At 38.7% G+C, this 20986-nt stretch overlaps 1 protein-coding gene across 8 annotated transcripts in view; it reads right to left on the reverse strand.

Moving 5' to 3' along the window:
* DENND4A (DENN domain containing 4A) overlaps positions 1-20986 on the reverse strand; it is a 51251-nt gene that overhangs the window by 3760 nt on the left and 26505 nt on the right. For 5 of the 8 annotated variants that reach the window (XM_064669234.1, XM_064669232.1, XM_064669233.1 and 2 more), the window contains exons 12-32: positions 19914-20014; positions 18275-18493; positions 17890-18035; positions 14742-14875; positions 13752-13887; positions 13074-13280; positions 12860-12988; positions 12469-12610; positions 10321-10440; positions 8791-8931; positions 7051-8150; positions 6044-6254; positions 4878-4975; positions 3939-4114; positions 3672-3818; positions 3024-3234; positions 2519-2773; positions 1931-2048; positions 1748-1774; positions 1104-1266; positions 122-186 (exon numbers count right to left, since the gene is read on the reverse strand). In XM_064669234.1, the coding sequence (XP_064525304.1) occupies positions 122-186; positions 1104-1266; positions 1748-1774; positions 1931-2048; positions 2519-2773; positions 3024-3234; positions 3672-3818; positions 3939-4114; positions 4878-4975; positions 6044-6254; positions 7051-8150; positions 8791-8931; positions 10321-10440; positions 12469-12610; positions 12860-12988; positions 13074-13280; positions 13752-13887; positions 14742-14875; positions 17890-18035; positions 18275-18493; positions 19914-20014 (4046 nt within the window). The remainder of the gene's footprint in view (positions 1-121; positions 187-1103; positions 1267-1747; positions 1775-1930; positions 2049-2518; positions 2774-3023; positions 3235-3671; positions 3819-3938; positions 4115-4877; positions 4976-6043; positions 6255-7050; positions 8151-8790; positions 8932-10320; positions 10441-12468; positions 12611-12859; positions 12989-13073; positions 13281-13751; positions 13888-14741; positions 14876-17889; positions 18036-18274; positions 18494-19913; positions 20015-20986) is intronic. The other 3 variants (XM_064669235.1, XM_064669237.1, XM_064669236.1) reach the window with 3 other exon arrangements.

Genomic DNA, 20986 nt, shown 5'->3' on the forward strand with positions numbered 1-20986 from the left:
AAGTCCTTTTTATTTGGCACTTACCACAGAGTGGCACTCACCTAATTTTTTTTTAAAAGCTGAACAACTAGTTTGCACACACTCATCAGCTGTGCTCAGTTAATAATTGAAAAAAACTCACCTATATCAATGTTATCTCTTCCCAGGGCAACAAGTGAAAGAAACAGTATTTCTCTGTAAAGGCTCCTGAAACGGTAAAAATAAAGTTAATTTCTATACTGCAACAATATATGACAAAACAATCTATATTAAAAGTAGATTGAAGCATTTAAAAATAAAGTTTTTTAAAAAGAGGCATTTTGAACATAATTCCTGGTTGCCACCTCCAAAATGTTGTCATTTCTGACCTCTGGGGAATGCCCTGGATTCCCCACATATGGAAATCACTCATGGGAGGTCCTTAAGGCAACCACTGTGGAAGTTGTACCAAGTACATGGAGAGAGAAACATGCACTTATTTCAACCACATTCCCAAATTCCAATTTGCTTTTCTGCATTTCTGTATTAGCTTGAAAAAGCAAGCAGACAAGCAAATAAACACCCTGTCAGTGCTGCAGCTGTTGACAAGACTGTTCTACATCCCAGTATAAATCAGTAAATCCAGGGAATAGAAACTCACAGGAAATAATTTTCACTAATTCCACTGCTAATGGAAAAACCTTCCTAAATATGAAACCTAACCTCTCTTAGCTCTTCTGTTCTCTACTGAAGACTTAAAACCTCAAATCTACCCTTAGACCCTAGAAATAAGGCTAGGGTTTTTATTTTAAAAAATCTACTAACATATAAATAACATTTGTCAATAAAATATACACATATACGCACTCCCTACTTGATTTCATTCTGAGGTAAGAAAAAGAAGTGGTTGTGAAGGGGAGAGGGAAAGGAAAAAGCAACAACGTTTTATGAAAAAATTGGAGAAACTAAGTTTGTGAAAGTTATTACGAAAAAAAAGATTATTTACCAGACTGAGTGACAAATTTGAGAACACTGATGAAAAACAGTGCTTTTTTCATTGCAAAACACACTAAGGAAATGTAATTCACATTACAACACTCATTGTTGCCCAATTCTCCTCCACACAGGCAGGCTGGTGCTCTTACCTCTGTCTTTTAATATGTGGCCACTTGTTCAGCCTCTCCAATATCTGACTCATGGGTCCATACACATCGTTCATCTTAATGCTCTTCACCATACTCCTCAAGAGCTCCTGGTTAAAGGAGTCATCATCCTTCTGCAACAACTGCACCATTGGGTACTTCTGGGCTGAAAAACATTAGAAATGCTGTAAGAATAAATAGAGTCTTCATGCAGGGAGTAGAAAGTTGTTAAAAAAAAGGGTGGGAGGCTACAGAAGCTGTGAAAACATCGACATGTATGTAGTGAACAAAAACATCAAATCCAAAAGAATATCAGTGTAAAACACAGAAAGCACATAAGAAAACTCAACAGTTGCAATGGGTCATGAGCTGGTTTCAGGCAGATGATCCAACACTGGCAACAAAATTCTTAGTAAGCAAATTCTAGAAATAAGGCAATGAGCTAAGTGGATGAACTGAGTCACTGAAACGTATTCCCTCTTATTCCTCCCTTCCAATGAAGAAAAAGTCACTGGCAACACAAGTCAATGATTTGAAACAGAAATGCTGGCAAACTCAATCTGTTCAAGCAGTTTACTGCCCAACATAGAACCCTCCCAAAACAAGTCACACAAACTGAGAAGAGCAACACCAAACTGAACACTCACTCTCAAACAAAAGAGTGCGATTTTGACCTGCAAGACAAAAAGCAGTATGATCAAAAAACAGTACTGTAGCGTGGGTGAACTATCCACAAACACATCTTTTCTCAACACACAGGCTTCAGTTGCTCAAAATGAAAACTGTTCTTAGAAAAACACCACGAAAAAACCCACAAGAACAGAACTTACTCTGAGCATTCCACAAAATATACAGAGGCTGCCTCGGATCCTGATGCAATTTCATATTGTCCCAGAGCATCTGAATAAGAACATATTTACTGTCCTCTGACATACAGTTCCGTGGAATCTGAACAGGAGAATGCACATAGAAGTATTTTATTACAAAGTCATGACAAAGGACTTCTGTATTTAACATATACCTTCACATCTACAGGCCTCATGGTAAAAAGTTTTGCTATTAAAACTAGAGAAAGCTAAATCTGAATGGGATTCAGTGACACAGTATTTTGTGTATCTTCCTACAGTCCTAAAATCTAAAATTCCTCCTCCTTCTACTGCCTAACTACTCAAATAGCAATAAAACTAACTAGAAACTTATCCTCTTTGAAACTGAGGGTCACAAATTACAGTTTGACTTGCAGGAGTTAAACATGTACTGCTGAGCCCAAGATCCAGAGTTTCACAGATTTTCCTTCAGTTCACAAATTATTCACCAACTCAGGACTGGGCCCAGCATACTGTAAGACATTTCTAAGAGTTACTCTGTTACCTGATGATTTCCTATATGGGAAAACAAGCACTTCTCATATGTCATACCTTGGAGTTCTTGTTACAATGCTCAGAAGAAAGTATTAATCCTGGTAAGTTGCTGGGCAAGTCCAAGCGCCTGAAATACCAGACCAAATTCCAGAACACAATGGGGTGATGATCTACAAAGTCTGCCACTGTTATTGCATGATCCCCTTCATTTTCAAGTAAGCTTTCAAGCTCTTTCCAGACCACTAGAGGACTGAGGTAAGGAACTGTTATAGGATCAGGACTAGGCAAGCGCCATTCCAGGCCCAAGGAATCCTGGAATAAAAGAGAAATAATGCCTTTAGTTCAAATGTAACTATCTTTACAAAGTCTCACAAATGCTTTTGTTCCCTATGAGACACACCAACATCTAAAAGCTACAACTAAAACTGGTTTAAATAATACAAGCTAGTATTTCCTGTAATTTAGGAGAGTTAATTCTGTTCTCTTAGTTAATGCTGTTTCACATTTCTCTAATCTATGGCACACATGAAAAAATGACTTTTAAGGTAGAAAAACTACACACTGTTGGTCCTTGCAAAGTAGCAGGCAGGCTACCAGTAGGAATGATATGGCTGATCTTCTGGTTTTCCTTCCCATCTTCTTCCAAAGGACCAAAAGTACTGATGCTCCTCGCCACAGGGTGACTCGTACATTCTGACCCAGAGGTATTTTGTCTTCTTCCTGAGGGGATCTGGATACTTCTGGCACAAACATTGTCATGCTGCTTAGATTTGCTAGTGGAGAGGAAAAAAGTAAATAATCTCAGGTTTTTGTCTTACTCTGAGTTCTCAAACATGTACACAAACAGACAGAAATAAACTGGAAATAATTGACCTGACACTTCAAATTCTGCCTTGTCAGCCACCACACTCATTCATGTTCCAGTGCAACTTTTATTCCTTGCACTGATGATGAACACAAACATCCTCAAAAGAGCTCATAAAACTTGCAGAATTACAAATGCCAACATGAATTTTTATATCAGGGATGAAATGGCAGAGAAAGCTTGATGTGGCCAACTGAGACAAGGGAGAGGCAGCAGAGAGATCCTCTCTCAAGTCAATCTCTCCTCTTCAGAGAGTGTCTTATTAAATGCATTTCAGTTCATAAGGAGTACATGCATATCCCACAGAGAACCTGAGTGATTTCTATGCAGGAAATTCACATTTACCTATTTGAGTTGATATCCTCTTGAACAGACATCAGAGACGTAGTGAGGCCAACAGCAGCTGTGGTGTTACAGGACTTCCCACTCTGACTGGAAAAAAGGGATGGGACCTGCATGTTTTCTGTGGAAGGGCTGGATTTCAGAAAGTACCTGCAGGGAAAGAAAAATCTTAATTTGATCTAAAAAAAAAAAAAAAAAAAGAAACCCAACAAAAACCTCTTCCCAATAATAAGCATTCAAAATTGAGGACAATTCAGGCACTGCTCTCACCGTCCCGGCCGCCGAAGGTCTCGGATTTCTATGCTTAAAAAAGGCAGGAATAAGTTGCCACAGAAGGGACAGGTGGTGTTGAGGTTGGAATCATCTGCTGTCCAGCCTGCCATGATTTCTTCATCATGAACCAAACAGTCACAGGTCCGACACCGTGAGCAGCTGGAGATGAGGACCTGCACACACGGGAACATGGTCTCAAAAATACTCTTCTTTCACAAAGCACTTAAAACTGCAGCCAAAATCTCTGCCCTTTAGTGAACACCACTTGCATACAAGTTCATCCTTCTATGGCTTCTCAGATTAAAATCAGTTATTTAATATTTTCTATTAACAATGACGTGTCATTTGTAATCTGTTTGCAAACATAACCGCACAGGAATATTTACACAGCTACATAAATTGTTATTAGAATTTAAACACTTCTGTAATGACTGTCATTACTATACAAATGAGGGGGAAAAAGGATGCTAATGACCAGTCATTATTCTAAATCCAGTGAAAAACAAACAAAAAAAAAGAAACAGAAGAAAGAGCCAACCAAAAGCAGCCTAACAGTGAAAAGAAAAATGATCTTACCAGAAAATACAACAAGAAATAGCTAGTTCTCTTTCGTATTTTTAAACACAGTGCTATTATAGGCTTGGTATTTTCACTTCAAACAAATTTATCTCCACAAGGGATTTAGATGCCTGAATTCAATGGCATCCAATTCTCAAACTCTTGAGAACTGCAGCTTTAAGGACCAAAAGGTGTGACTGCAATAAAGACCTTTCTAGAGCGGGATTTGAAATCAAATCTACTCTATCACAGAAATATTCATCTATCTTTCAGTGGCTTAGTCTGAAGCTTTGAACCTTAACAGGGGTTCAGGTAACATCTATATTTAAAGACATATGCTTTTAGTGTATCACTTAAGATCAATAAATCATCCTGTACCTCCATAGCATAGTTGTGGAACACACTGGTACTGCTTGTACTGCAAGAAGATATCAACTCTGATTTGTCAGGTAAAGGGAACTTTGAAAGAGAGCCTGCTAACAGAAGAAACCCAAAGTATTAGTTATTCAGAAAATGCATTTTTAGCAACTTGTTTTTCTGCCCAAACAATGCAGCAGTTATAAAATGTGTGGTGGAAGACAACAAACTCGAATTACTCGTAAGCCCCGTGGAGTGTGGGGCTGCCATCTGCCCAGCACCAACCAAGGCAAAAATAAAAGCTACCAACACAGAACTTCCATATGTTCAGTTTTCTTTGATAACAACAGTTGGTGGCTTGGAAATAAATCGTAAGTAATTCATACCCACACTTTCCATGTGGACAAGAAGTAGGCAAAGGGTAAGAGGTGCTGTTTGTGACTGCAGACATCCCTGATCCTTCTCTTTGGCACTGTGATGGAGCCAGGCTCCCCTCAGCCTCCAATCCCTCATCTCCAGGCCACCCTCCATTGCCTCTCTCCAGTTCCTCCACATCCCACGAACTGGGAAGCCAGATCCAGGGATCTCAGGTATACAGACCTTCCTCTCATCCCAATTGTGCTTAACACATTGTATCCCATAATGACAGCAGCACAGAAACTCATCCCACAGTCATGACCAGTTATCCAGCACAGACTGGGGAAAGAATCTACAAAGTCTGTCTGAGAATCAGCTTCAACTGTGGCTTACAGAAAATTATAACAATTTTTAAAAATTTATTTGTATTACTTTTAGAAAACAAAATCAGAGCAATAAAGTCACCATTAGAATATTTTTAAAGACATTTTCTGGAGCTGTACAGCTTACACAAATAAGATGATTATGTGAATACTCAAAAACCCAAAGAGTCTCCTATTTGCATAGCTGTAGCATCCAGAAACAGGATTTGTGCATGTTATTCCACAAGAAACTCCAAACCAAGGTTCTACAGTAAGAAAATCCATAGACATGGACATATCTGTATGAGTAATAGTTTGCAGGTAGGAAAGGAAAAATTCACTCTTTCCAGAAAAAGTACAAGTCACTGGGATGATCTCAAACTGAGAATTATGGAAGAGCAACTTCTAAAACTGGAATAGTTTTGTTTTGTCACAGATTGATGATTGCAATGCAAAAGCTTCTCTTACCACACTGGTCAAATTGTTTAGCTGAGCCATCGTGGGAAGCTGAGCTTTCCAGGCTTGTCCTGCTGAGGCCAATGCCCTTAATTTCTGATGTGGCATTCTCCTGAGGGGAAGCACTTTCAAAATCATTGCAGACATCTTCATCAGTGAGAGAAGTAGATTCTGAGTCCAGAGCTCCAAGAGATGAAACACTTGCTCGGTCTGAATTTTGATCCTGAGAGAAGAAAACACAATTCCACTGAGAAAACGACTGGAAAGCAAAAATATTCCTGAAAAAAAAAAGGGGCAGCCTTCTTTGTCTCATTCATTCAAGGCATGAACCTCCAACCCCTGGAAAATCCCACATCTGTGTTCAGAACTGATGCCAGACAAGGCAAGTTTCACTCTGGGTTAAACAGCTACACGAGGATTTTTTTAAAGATTCTCATAATAAAAATAACTAAGTGGAAATGTAACAATTTTAACCCTGTAACTTTTTTCCACCGTTGCTACAAAAATTATCAGCAGCTGTAGGAATACATTAGGATAGGCAAGGCAACTGTGCCCCTCCTCATTCCCAAGGGTTTTGGGTTGAATTGGTAGCGACAATGAACATTCTGACAAGTGACCTCAGACCAAAACTAGTCTTAAATCACTTTGGCTATCAATCCAAGCAGATTTCCCTTTTCTCCTAAAAGCAATAAAAACTTAAAACCAGTATTGCTTATTTAAGTGGGCTTGTTTTAGGTTAAAAAGGGAAAGCAGAGCAATCTTCATTCTGTCAACACATCAATGCAGACTTATGTTTTCTCATTATAAACACACTCAAAACCCAGGGTAGACTAAAATTTTATTCAGGACAATAAAATTAGGGTCCTGGTAAATGAAAGAGTGATTAAAATAACTTAAGTGTACATAGTTTATAAAGATACACGTCATTCAAACGGGGGATTTATCAGATCACAGTCAGTGATTAGAGCTTTACAAAGTTTTTTCCTTAATTTACAGGAACTTGTATCACAAACATTTACCTTTGAGGATGCAGCATACATTGCAAACTTGGAGTACCACTTGCTTGCTTTCTCTGCAACCCCTTTTCCAGCAGAAAACATGCTGCTTTTTAGGACATCAAACTTGGGTGTTAACAGAGTGTCCAAGTTGAATGAGGGTGATGACACCAGTGTTAATGCACTGGCTGTATCCTGTGGCTGCTCCCTGGCTGGACTGTGTGGGGAATAAGCTGGGGAGGACCAAAGCCTGTCCCTTGGCCTTTCTTCATTTTTTGCCTGGTAACTCTTGGATTTGGTAAGACTGGGTGGCCTTGGGGAGCTTGGGGGAAGGCTGGACCTCCTGCAAGGCTGGATGATTGTGGGGCTCTTTTTATTAGCATTTCTGTCATCAGAGGGTTTCTGCAACTCAATGCTCGGGGCACGACTGGACAAAGGGCTGCTCATGTTGTTCATGTACATCACAATTTCTTCAGCCAAATCTCTTCTGGCAGAGGGAGTGGAAACACTTCTATCCTCCTCCTCCTCCTCATCCTCTTTCTGCTGTTCTGTCTCAGCAACCAGCAGAGACAGTGGGTCAAATCCAGTTTCAACATCTGTCTTTTCAACTGGCTTTACTGGAAAGCTGCTTCTCCTTTGCAGCCTTCTGGGTTTCTCACTGGAGGATTTCACTGGAGGTGCTGTAGGAGTTTCTGGTTCTGCATCCAGGTCTTCCAGATCAAAGATAACAGGAGACTCTGTTTTATCTGTAAAACTGCAATCAAAAGCTGCATCTTCATCACTGGATTCTTTCTCCAGGCTTTCTCTCTTAGATCCTAAAGAGGAAGTTCTGATATTAAGAGTTTTTGGCCTTATGCTTTTCTGCAATGCACTGGACAGGATTTTGGCATCAGCTCCCAGTTTTTCAACCATTTCTCCAGGGTTTGCTTCCTGATTGATTCTGTTCATCATGAGTCCCACCAGGCCATCCCCACTCAGGGTCCTGCTCCTGCTTTCCCATGGTATCTCCCTTAAATCAGGCTCTACTGCACTTTTATGTCTCTTTCTTAAGGATTTACTTTTTATAACTTCTGCTTCACTGGCATCCTCAAAAGATGACGTAAAGAGCAATCCCACAGAACGCTCTGAAAAACAGATGAAACAAGGTGCTCTATTTGTTGCTATACAAGAAAACTGAACAAAAGTACAAAGGAATGCAAATTTGCCTCATCTTTCAAACATTTTATAACACAGAGAGGGAATTCACTTTGATTGTGCCAGGGGTTGAAATGCTGAGCTGACCATGGTCATAACTTTTAGACAGGGACAGAGACAATAAAACATTTAAGAGTGAATAAATCATACAAGCCAAGAGTAATTTGAGAGACACCATCAAGAAGACTTGTGAAAACACCTCCAAGTTTCTTTTAATTGCACTGCATAGAAACTTCTTTTCCATGCTGAAGGAATTTATTAGTTGCTGGAGGTTATAAGAAAATAACAAGACTTTGGGATTTTGCAAGCAGATGTTAACTACAGCAAAAAAATCAGAGCAAACAGGAAAAAAATCTGGAAATGGAGAATATTGAGACACATCTTCCTGACACAACATATGGTGACTGTAACAAACTCACTCCCACAGACTTCATCAGCCACTGCTATCACACCAATAAAATACTGAAAGTTTAGTGGACAACTCAACTCAGTCTCACTACTTAGAGCTCGTTGTAAGTTAAATATATACACAAAACTGAACAAGAACCCAAATATTTTCCCTCCACTCACCCCTGCTCCCTTCTGCCATGGGATTGTCAACTGTGCCGTTGAGCCGCACGATGCTGGAAGTGGCTTTGTCCTCACTGGAGCTGTGGTAGTTCAGTTTGGGCAGGCAGTCACCACTGCCTTTTGTGCTCTCCACTTCAGACACTGCACACAGAGAAGGACAGTTCTGGGGAATCAACACCACTTCTCTTTAATCTCAAGTTTCTATCACTTCTCAGGATTAGGAGGCAGCACGTTGCACCCATCCCGTGATGCACGGGCTGATCCTGCTTGGGCTCTGTTATTTAGAGTTTAATTCCCAGCATTACTTTTATAACTGAAAGTTCCATTTGCTCCTCTACACAGAGCCCAAAAGCCATACCAAGATTTGTGGTGGTTGTGGAGATTAAGACCACCCTTGTTCATCTCATCATTCCCACGACTACGCAAGTGTTACAGTATTCACATTTACCTCTTGTAGATAGGGAAGATAAATTTTGTTGCAGATGACTCTCCAAAAGAGAGAATTACTTCTCTAAAGGATTTCAAACAACTTCAATATTATCATATTGTATCCAAAAGTGCAAAACATTTTCAGCACATCATATTACTATAAAAAGCCACGAATGTCCTAATTATGGCTAAAAGTAATACAAGTTTAATCAGAATTCACACTTTCTGTGTCCTCGGAAGTTTTATTAAACCTAAATAACTTGTTTGTAATCTTATATGTATGTTATCATGATCATGGGTAAGACAACTTTTCAAGCAAACTGAAGAAATGCTAGTGCTAGAAGAAAGATTGTGGTGAAAACACTGAAACAACTTCACTAATTCCTTATTTTCCTCATACTTTTACACCACTTGACAGTGGGAATAGTTAACTGAAGTACTAGGGGAAAGCACACTGAAAAATTTAAGCAATTATATTACTAGGGGAACACTTATTAAGAAGAGTATTTTCAATGAATATATATAGGAATCTGCAGTACTTATACATTTTTACTCCACAATCTGATCTGTTATATGCTGCATAAAATTGATGCTGCTCAACTGCAGTTAAGGGGATCATGGGCAGCAGATGTAAAACCTGAAGAAAAGAACCCCTTCTCATTTCTGATGCATCTCCTAAATTCTGAGACTTCCAAGGAGCTGGGTAATTTAGATCTCTCAGACTTGCAAAAACTCAGCTGTTCTCCTCTTATGGGATTTATAAAGAAAACAGAGTGATAGAAAAGGCTTTTCTATAGATCATGCCTCTAATGCAATTTAATTTTTTTAAAAGACAAAACCATTAAGCTATAATTATCATTAGGCCTTTATGTTGCCATTATCACTTATTTGAAACAGAGGAGAGAAAAAAAAGAACTGTAATTTTCAAAGTGAAACCATCAGACATCCAGAAAATTACGTTTAGAGAAAGAACTTAAAGCAGGGCATAAATGGGCATTATCACACACACTCAGTGCAGAAAATCAGCTGTCCCACTTAGCTCTTGCTGAAATCCTTATTTATCCCAAATGAACCAGATATCTGTATTCACAAGATACATACAAGAACTGGAGTCACTCTCTCTCTTGTCCTCCTTTTGTTCTTGGATGTCTTGAAGACAAGCTTTCCCTTGCTTGGCTTCTTCTTTGAATGATGTGTTATTGCCAGTGTCTGAAAGTCCCCCTATCAGAGCAGGGTGATGGCAGAATAAAGGCAATTATGGTATTTAATACTGTGACATTGTTCAACAGAATAAATTGAATATCCACAGTAATTCAAAGGCCTCTTATCAAGTACATTCTAATTAACAGTGAACATTTCACCATGCACAAAAAAAAAAAGATAAAAAGGACTGGTTTACTTTCACAGTATAAACATTGAAGTGATGCTTTACAGGATGAAATTAAAGGGTAATTGGCAACATTTCTGATTAAATACCGAACTAAAGCACCACTTGGCTTTGATTCTGTTGCCTGGTTTATTTGATCAAAATGTCACATCTTTTCAAGAACTCTAAGAGGCATCTAAACATTGTTTGATTTTAGCATAGTTAACGCATCTAATTCTCATGGGTTTATTCTAGAAAGCAAAAAAAACCGCTGAAACAATGCAGAGGAACCATGAGCTTGTGTGCAAAACAAGACTAAAATAAAAATAACATCACCCAAAAAACCTCCTGCAAATATTCAAGACACTTCTGGGGTCATTCTTAAGACAAAACACTGCCCCAGGTATGACCAATATAGTCTGAGTGATTTCAAGAACCAAATTTACTTCACACCAACATGGTGACTCATCTTCCAGGGTGTCACAAAGCAAATTAACTAAGCAGATAAATAAGGATTTATAATAGACAGAAACTAAGGGAGCATTTCAAGCCACACACACTCCGTGTCCTTTATCCAAGTCAGTCCCCCAGCACCAGGGCATTTACTCTCCTGCAGTTTAGGTGGTTCCAGCAAACACCTGTCCCAGATCAAGAGGGTCCAACATGGCTCAAAGCTCCCTCCCCTCTTTTCCCTACAGATACTGCTCTGAATGTCCACAGACAGGGGAAAAACCTTGTTGCTATTGTAAAGATAGCAAAATATTCTGGAATTTATGGAGCAGTTTTTGGGCTTGCCTGAGGAGTCAGCACATTCTACCTGGGTGCTTTCATGCAAAGTAATCTTGAAAAATCAGATGATGTCAAAAAGCAAATAGTATTAATTACATAAATGGAAGTTTACCTAGTGCAGGACTAATTACACTTCCTTGTTTTACATAGTCTGAGTTGCAACCAGCATTGCTAAGCTCTTATATGATGCTTTGCATGGCTGGGTTTCAAAACAGTGGTTTATCAGGAAGGTCACCTTCATGAGGAACAGGCAGAAATAAAGCAAATTTGTTCAAGGTCATCCAAAAGGTTAATGATAGAGCCAGAAGTAGGACTGAAATCTCTGGGGTCTAAGAGAAATAATCTCGCCATAAGGCCATCATATCTGTTCTGTTTGTCAGGGCAAAGATTTATCTGTACATATCTGGAATCACTGAAGGACTTTGAAAGATGAGTCAGATGATTTTCATATATTTCTGTGTGTATGTTGTAAAGGCCTTCCAAGGTCAACTACAACTAAACTATATTGCTGGTAGTTTACAATGTATTATCTTGCTTTACTGGCAGTAAGTTATAAATACCATGGAAAGTAGCACCTATGGAAAAGACAAACTACAGGCACGGCCATAGAACCATTTCATGTTCACATCACGTAAATCTTTACTGGAAGGAAAAGGAAAGCCTCAGACACTGTACTATATTCTAGATAAAAACAAAAATTATCACTGCAGCTGGTACACAGAACCTGCAAACAGTACTGCAAAATCAAGGACTAGTTCTAGTTGCCTCTTAACTTAGGTCAAAAAAAGGGAAAAACAAACAAAAAAAAAAGCAAGGCTGGGCAGAAGCTGCTGCCAGTTATGAGACTGGTTATTGTATGAATTTGGATAATTATCACCAATTTCATGTTCATATCGTCTCCTGAACAGCTGATGCAATAAATAAAAAGGAGATTTTCAGATTCAAAGACAAAAAGAAGAGACTTTTCTAAAAATTACGCAGGAATTATTGTTTTTTCTCTAAAACAGTTTTATCAAACCCGCAAAGGAAAGATTTTTGGAATAACTATCTTATCAGCACAGAAATAAAAAAAGAGAAGGATGTGAATACTCTACCAGGATGTGTATGTGTGGTGCTTGCTGGCAGCTTTTTCAATGCTTTTTTAAACTGTGCTATTCCTAAAACAACATTCCGGACTTTCATCCACAGGAAGTAGCCACCTCGATTGCTGGAAGGCCAGGTACTCTCCAGAACAGCCTGGTTTGGAAACATCAAGGACAAATCAAGCCATTAACTTAAATTTCACACTGAGTTACACTGGCAGTTATACAGTAGATTTCTAAACCTACAAAAAACAAAGACCACACAATTATTCTGTCTTCTATTTCTTCCCATCACTAGAAATGACAGAATGACACCTGAACTGCTCCCTTATTCTGCTCGTTTCTATTTGCCTGGATAAAATCACATATTTTTTCCCCCTCACCCTGTTCCAAAACCTCTTACCTTATTGTAGTAGCCATAAGTGATGGCATTGGGGTCAATGCCAGCCTTCTGCATCTCAAAGAGCACCCTCACAGCCAGCACAGGCTGCCCATACTGCCCACAGAGCTGCATGAGGACCCGGTAGCACACCTGGAAAAACAGTGAGTCAAACGCGTGTTCCCCTCAGCCAAACCCAAGGGCTGCCCTCTGGAATTTTGGGGTTGACCTGTTTTACCTCATCAGGTGGGTCTATTTTTTTGGTGTGCATTTTCTGCAGCACATCATAGGCAGTTCTCAGAGCCCTGACTTTGGAGTGGCAGACTTTGACATAGGCAGGCAGGCAGATGAACCAAAGGCCGTAGCAGTGACGTAGCAAACACCTGGACCACATCTGGGGGATGGATGAGTACTTCTTAGCAATCTTATGTGCAGATTTGATTTCCTGGAAGGAAACACAGATTATTTGTCTGTATTTATATATACATGACACAAACTTACATGTTAAAAACTGAACATGTAGCATTACACCTAAAGAAAATGCAATGCTAATATCAGCAAAGTAGTCGAAGTGGGAAAGAATGAAAGCAGAGTGAGTGATATCAAAACAGTTGCTGTGCAATATTCCAGGGACAAAACCTTGCATTTCTTTAAATTTCTGTCTATTACTTCAAAATTTAGAGCCCCTCTAAAAGCTCTGGATAGTGAAAAGAAGCAGATGTGGAAGCCCTACAGTTTGCAAGTGGCAAGGTGCACAGGGGCCCTGTAGGATATGGTGCAGACAAGAAGCACAGTTAAACATCAAAAGAACAATCAGCACAGTCACTGAATCAGTGAAGAACCAGTCAGAATTTACAGCCACACTCAATCTGGTCCTTTCCAAAGCACCTCATGCTCCAAGAATACCTGCAAGTACCTGTTTAGTTCTCCTGAACATTGGTGATGGGCTGTTGGGGCTACTGGCTTTTGAGGACAGTTTGTGATTTGGTGCTGTGAGAAATCCTTCAGGTCGTTCAAACAATTCTAGTTTTAGTACTGGAAATCCATTATAGCTGTAAAAGAAATGCAACACTTAAGACCTGTAAGTCAAATCCAAAGCAAAACATATCACATAATAGCAAAGGAAATCAATTACAGTTGCACCAGAAGCTTCACAGGAAATAGAAAACACTAAAGTAAACCTTTAAAGACATGGTTGACAAAGTGGTTTACTAATCCCTCTGCATGATTTCATATGCCTGCACAAACAGTCTCTTAACCTGTTATTCAGCATAAGCAACTTAAATTGATAAATACATTTGCTGTCATAGCATTTTCATTAATTAATGTGTCAAATGCATTAGTATTGATTCTAGTTAACAAAAAGAAAATCTGTGTGGCTCAGTCCCTAGTGAGCATCACATGACAGAGGTTTATAAAAATCAATATGAACAATATCAAACTATCCAAAATATTAAGTAAGATTAGATATAAGAACGTTTCTCAGAATTAATAAGGAAACCAATAGACAAACCCATTTGACACAATTACTAAATCAGTAACACCAGTTTGCAGTGATTCTGTGAAATACTCTCTTTCCAAACAGTATCTGCAGGTTGTATCACCATCAATAGTAGCAGCAGCCCAACAGACTGGGTCCAATTATTTCAATTTCAAGCTTAAAAGGTGTCAAGAGCCAGCACCATGTACTGTGATCACACAGCCAGCTTCATCATCATTGCTTCCATGTGCACACACACAGAATTAAAACTTCAAAGGAGTTGGCACACCAGGCATTTTACAAACATGTTTTTACAGGAGCAACAAAAAGGGACCGGAAAAATTTTATCACAAGAACCCAGAAACTACACTCTCCAAGGGCAACTGTCAGGATTTTGGGCAGCATCCTGCTGTGTGCTGAGCTCACCTGTACTGCAGAGGGTGCTCCTCCCCGTTTGGCAGAGGAGGGATCTCGGGGGGGGTTATGAAAACCGTGTGCTCGCTCTTGTAGGACTCGTCCAGCTCGATCAGCCGCGTTTCCCCAGTTTTGTCCGTATCCACCTGGAGAAGGGAAGTTAAAAGAGAAAGATTCTACCAGCAGCACTGTGTTTTCTGCTGTTACAGCTAAATGGTCAAGCAGGACAGTCTGTACCTGCATCAAAGAACAGCATCTTAAAAGGAAGGACACCTTGCAGAGTTGTATTGGGAGCTCTGAGTGCTGCATCTTTTTTGTAAACTGTACCCCAACCCAATAATCCAAGTTTTATGAACAGTCTGAATTGACTGTTCTCAGCTAAATAAAAGCAGTACAAAGAGATTAATCCTTCTGAATACATTTCTAGAACTATGTTTCTAACTGCAGCAATAACTTGAAATCTGTTTTTAAGAGCTATTTTCTAGCTTCTCTATTTTAACCACTGAAAACAATACCAAACCTTATCCAATTGTCTGATGTACACAGAACCTACACACACCACCACCCAGCAATTGCTATCACTTAAAGGGTAATTAATGTCATGATTATTTGTAGAGACTGCACAAATACACGTGCTTTCAAAGAGATAAGGGAATAAAAAGGTGTGACCTTACTAAAATTAAAGGGGGACGGATGTAACTTTGGTTTTCTAATTTAAACGGTAACCAAATTACAGCCAAATTGTACATTTCAAAGAATTGAATAAGCAACCTGTGGAATTCAAGAATGCATGTTTTCCATGCCTTAAGAGTTTGGCAAGAGAGAACTGATGTACAAGAAGCAGCATTTTCCACAGTTATCTCCTTTGGTGAGGTGCAAACACATCAAGTAGTTTCAATAAAATTCTTGAATATTTAAAGTTTGATAAACATACAAAGAGGTGTCCTTAATTACACATTTTGCTGCGTGAGACAGATGGAAAGTATTAACAAATTGAAGCAGCCAAGGAGAAGGAACATATGGCTGCTGAGAAGCAGCAATAAACTAAACCTTGCTTGGCAATTTAAATACTTCTAAGGACGTAAAAACCCCACAGCTCCAAGTCTCACCAGTGAAATATAATCCAGCTAGTAGCTTAAATATGTATGGAATTGAGATAATTTTTGAATTCCTGGGAAAATGAAAACTTGTGAGACAATTACCCCAGATCTTTCAGTCCAGCAAAATGGGCAATCAATTACAATCACAATCTCTGCTGCTGCTGTCTAGGACCAAATAACATGCAGAAGAGATTACTCTTCAGCTTAAACTATTCTTCCAAATTATTTGAGGCAGGGCTTAGATGATATTTTACAGATAACTAATTTCACAGTACATGAAATTTGTCTCAACCCAGTGGCCTGTAACTGCCCATAAGAAGGTGTTGTATCACCTTCCAACCCATGACACCACTCCTTCATGCCTACCCTGCCAGGTCCTGGGTCACCCAGTGAAAGGCATTAATATACAAATAAATATTGACTTTATTGGAATAATTCAGTTTTGGTATCTGGTCTTGGCTAAGGCTCGAGTTGGTACAGCAATTCCTGGTATACTTCAATATTTTACTTTGCATGCTCCTGGTAAGCAGAGTATCAGAAATAAGAGAAATTAAGAAGCAGGAAAGAGAACATGAGGCAAATATATAATTGTTCAAAGAAATCCTACATGGGAACCCTCATATCAATGAAAACCTGGTTTCACAAGCAATTCTAAAAGCATAGTACTGCCAGTGCCTCAGTTTCCCCACAGTTACCACTAGCACAGAAGCAGCTGGCCCTTCAATAAAACTGAATTAAATCCTCCGTGCCAGAAACAGAAGCTGGAGAAGTACAAGTGCTTCCTGTAAAATTTATTCTCACAGCACTGCCATGAGCAGTTTTTTACAGTGGAAAGAAGCTGTCCAGGGCATCAAGGAGCAAAATAACTGGCAGTGGAACAGACAAGTCTCTCTTTCAGCTGTAAGAATGGCTACTTAGCCTCTTAGAAAAGGTGAAAGCCCCAACAGCTCCACAGGTTATGTGCAGTCTCACAGTGCCAGCAACAACCTAAGCATGACTTTTTTTTTTTTTGTTCTGGAAGAGCTGTCTGAATTCCCAGACAAGATAATTACAATGAGGGCATCAACTTCAGCACCCTCATAAACCATTCTGCGAAATGAAACGTAACAGGTAGAATTTGACACTTAAAAGGTCATTGCATTCTGAATAAAAATCCCATTTAACTCTGGCCAGAGAACTGAACTGTAGCACAATGGAAACCAAGCACAGCTCAATGGTTCAGTCACTGGGGTATTTCTGTCTATGAGATTTTGTGTTTTTAAGCCCAAACTGGCACAGCAAAGCAAGCACTGCATGTTGGAGAGTTTTTAACTGAGCTATAGGATAATCGACTCTACATTACAGAAATGTTTGCAATTAATTCAATTTATAACGCATGAATTCCTGCAAGTCATGCTGCAGAACTGGAAAGCAGAGTTTTGAGAGCTACTCCTACTAAAATATCGAGAGTAGCAAAAGCTATGAAGAGCATTAAGCAGCATTAGACTATGCTTTTACATTTCTCTCAAACTTTACTTCTTTCACACTTCTTTTCAAAACAGCTCTTCTGCACTTCCACATTAAAGATATCCATAAATATGAACTGTAAATAGCAGTTATCAGTCTTCAGTATTAATTCCTGTGGAATAAACAGCAGGTGACCTACTTTCCAGGAAATCCCAGATAACTGCACTCTGTTTAAACAGCAGTGTCCCAGAATAGTGTCACAGGTAGCCTGTAAGATGGCAACTGGGTGTGGAATTTCTTGTAACATTCATAAAAACAGGGATATAAGACTGTGGGTTTCAGTTCAGTTCTTCTTCTTGCACTTCTCACAATGGGACAGTATTTCAGAAGCTGACATATATGTTCTCATATTTTATTTACAGTCAAGAATTTGAAGCAGAAAATGAAACAAAGCCTGACAAACAAGGAAAGTGGAAGGCTACAGCGACTAGGAAAAAAAGGAAGTAAGAGGAGAAATATAAATAGACTTGCACTTCAAATATATTCTGCTTGTCCTGTATCAGGTAATGTAACCACCAGCAGAAGTTCAAAGCTCTGTGCACACCAAGACTTACCTTATCCACACAGTCATCAAAGAAGGCCAGGCTGGCGTCCTTGTCGCTGACAAAGGAACATTCCTCAATGAAGCGAATGAACATCTGGGTTTTGGTCATCAGGGTGTAAAACTTCTGATGTGAACGGTCCCGACTCTTGAGGAAACCTGTAAAGTAAATCAGAAGCAAGTCAGAATGCCCAGAACAGAAGAGATGACCAAAAATCCAGCATAAATTCCACTAATGAGCAATAACCTTTCTGCAGTCTTTGCCACTCTGTGTAATTTTGCCTGCACTTACATTTTCACCACCATTTACAGCACCAACACATAAATGCCTTTATTCTTTACGTAAGAGCGAATCTAAAATAAATTAATATACACAAACCAAGTTTGTAACTTCTCACCTTGTAGTTCAAAGAGAGAACTTGCATCCGTGGCTGTTTCAGAGGGTGCCTCTGTTATCGGCCTGAGATAAGACCTGTAACCTTTCAGTATCGAAGCCATGAAACACAGAAATGCTTCCTGGATCTCCAAATCCAACAGATGCAACTTCTTCCCAGAATTAAAATCATAGTCATTCATTGCCAATTCCATTAATGCATCTTCTCTAGGTCGCTGTTGCACTGTGAACAAAACATTAGAATGGTTTCCTTTCTTTTCCCCCCCTCGACATTGGTAAAAAATATTCTCTTTATCCTACTAAATTCACTGACTACTGAACCCCATTAAGTTTAGACTAGATTAAAATATATGCCAATTCACTCATGATATGCAACAATGGATTCTGCTTGACCTTATATAACTCATGTAACTTTGGATAACACCAAAAGCAGGATATACTTATCTTGTAAGTAATTACTACAGCAACAGAGAGAACCAGCACAGATAGAGCTTTAAAAAGCCCTCTAAGAAAGCTGGTTGTAAAAACATGTGAAAATCTATACATGAGCTGATTAAAGAAACATATTTTAGGCCAAATACATAATTGGGATGTGTGACTTTTTTTTTTAACAGTGCCTTTCATTTCAAAGTGCTCCCAAAGAGCACATAATGCACATTAAATACCTATATATGCAGAAAAACACCACCCAGATGCAGAGTGGAGCCATTAAAACACAACACACTGCAAAATGCTGAAACAGAGAGAAAGCCTTTTCAAAAAAGATCTAGAAAAATCTCTATTCTTCAATTTAGGTATTTGTATCTACATTTTAAAGCTAAAACTTCACTGCTACATGCAGAGTATGGTAACATTCTAGTTATGTCTCAGCAAAGTGCAAGGATGGTTTCATTACTGTCTCTCCACATTTATATATAATTACAGCCAACCTTACACTCATATCACATTTAAGCAACCTACTCTGTAATACGAATTTAAGATCACTACCACTCTATTTTTACATAGAGAACATAAGGTTTAAATTTTTTTAGAAAAAAGGCCTCACATAAAATACATCCAAATTCTGAAGGAACAGGTAATTTTCATCACCTATCAGTTATACCCTTCCTTGTGCAGCACATCCCAATAAACTTCAGGGTTTGTACATTCTGATCAGGACACAACTAAATTCCAATGAGCTCAGCAGCCACGAAGGTGTAAAAAGCCTTTAAAAAGAGTGTTTCACTTTAATGAGTTTCACTAACATCATCTCTATCCATTTTTCTGCTTCTCACATCAAGGTTCAACAAACCTTGCCCTGCAATATTTGAGGATTCTATCAGCAACCAGTTTTTACTTAGAAATGTAGAGTAATTGTGCCTTAAACATTTATAAACACTGGGGGTTTAAATGTATTATTATCATCTGCAAATTTTAGGTAAAGTACTGTTAGCTTGAGTGTCAAAATTACCTCAATTGTCAAGATATGAAAAGACTTTAAAGACAAAAAAAAAAAAAAAAAGGCCTTTATTAGGTTCTGGCCTTCTGTACTAAAAAAATGTTTAGAGGAACTAGTGACTTCAGAACATATTTAATTACCTATTTATCTCCTAATGTGGCACACACATCCAACATAAACCTTATTATTGTACTTTACTACTCACATTCTGCCAGCTGCTGATATAAAGTATTTAAAGTGTTCATCAGGTTTTTACAAGGTTTCTTTGGTAAGATCTTCCATGCAAGAGTTTTCTTGTCTCCAGTTCTGGAAAGGAAAAAAACAGAGTATGAGTGTACACTGGAACGTGTTCAGAGGATATTCCACCCCACCAGAGAAACTGGAGAACATACCAAATTTACTCCATTAAAACAGGAATGAAAACCAACCAACAAAGTCAAATTTGATTTCCTGTGTGGAGGTTGGGTCAGAGCCATCCAACCAATGCCCCATATTTCAGGATGATCATTACACTGCCACACTCCAGCACTGAAATCAATCCAGTTACAACTCACAAAAGATGGATTAATGGTATTAATCCCCTGTCATTGCATCAGCAACCACCACTCATGTCATGATCTGAGCTGTAATTACTTAAATTGCATGGAGAGAGTGACTAGAACATATGAAGTAACCCAAAATTAACCTGATATGGCAACTGCTTTCTGTTTAGTGCATATAGATTTGGACTTAAATTATATCATTATCATGATAAAACAAATTCCAATGTTCTTTATCAAGAGAGCACCAGGAAGTCTCATTGCCCTTTAAGTTACAAAGCTGCAAAAGTTGTAAACATTTGATTGATACTTTTTTCCCCTGTGATGAAACAGAATTAACATGTTCTAAGAAAATGCACAGAAAAATCAGTTAAAAGTAGAATGAAAACAATAACTAGAAATAAATTGTTTTCAACTAATGAATATGTAGTTAATTAGACAAACATCAGAAGAAATGTAAAAATGTGTTCCTCTTGACCAAAAAGTAACAAAGCCAAAATCATCCCAGCCTAGCTTGAACTAGTTCCTAAAAATTTCAGAGAATAACTGCTACACCAACTTGGTGTCAGCACAAAATCCTTGACAAAATTTCTATTGACAAATACCTAATACATGGAAACTTCTCTAAATCCACACACAACTGCTGAAGCAAAAATAAACCCACAAATAAGAAAATTTAGGAAGGAAAAGAAAAAGTTTAGAGTTAGGCACAGTAATGCTAAAAATCTGCTACCAAGAG

This window comes from Pseudopipra pipra, chromosome 12, assembly GCF_036250125.1.
Source record: "Pseudopipra pipra isolate bDixPip1 chromosome 12, bDixPip1.hap1, whole genome shotgun sequence".
Lineage (NCBI taxonomy): Eukaryota > Metazoa > Chordata > Aves > Passeriformes > Pipridae > Pseudopipra > Pseudopipra pipra.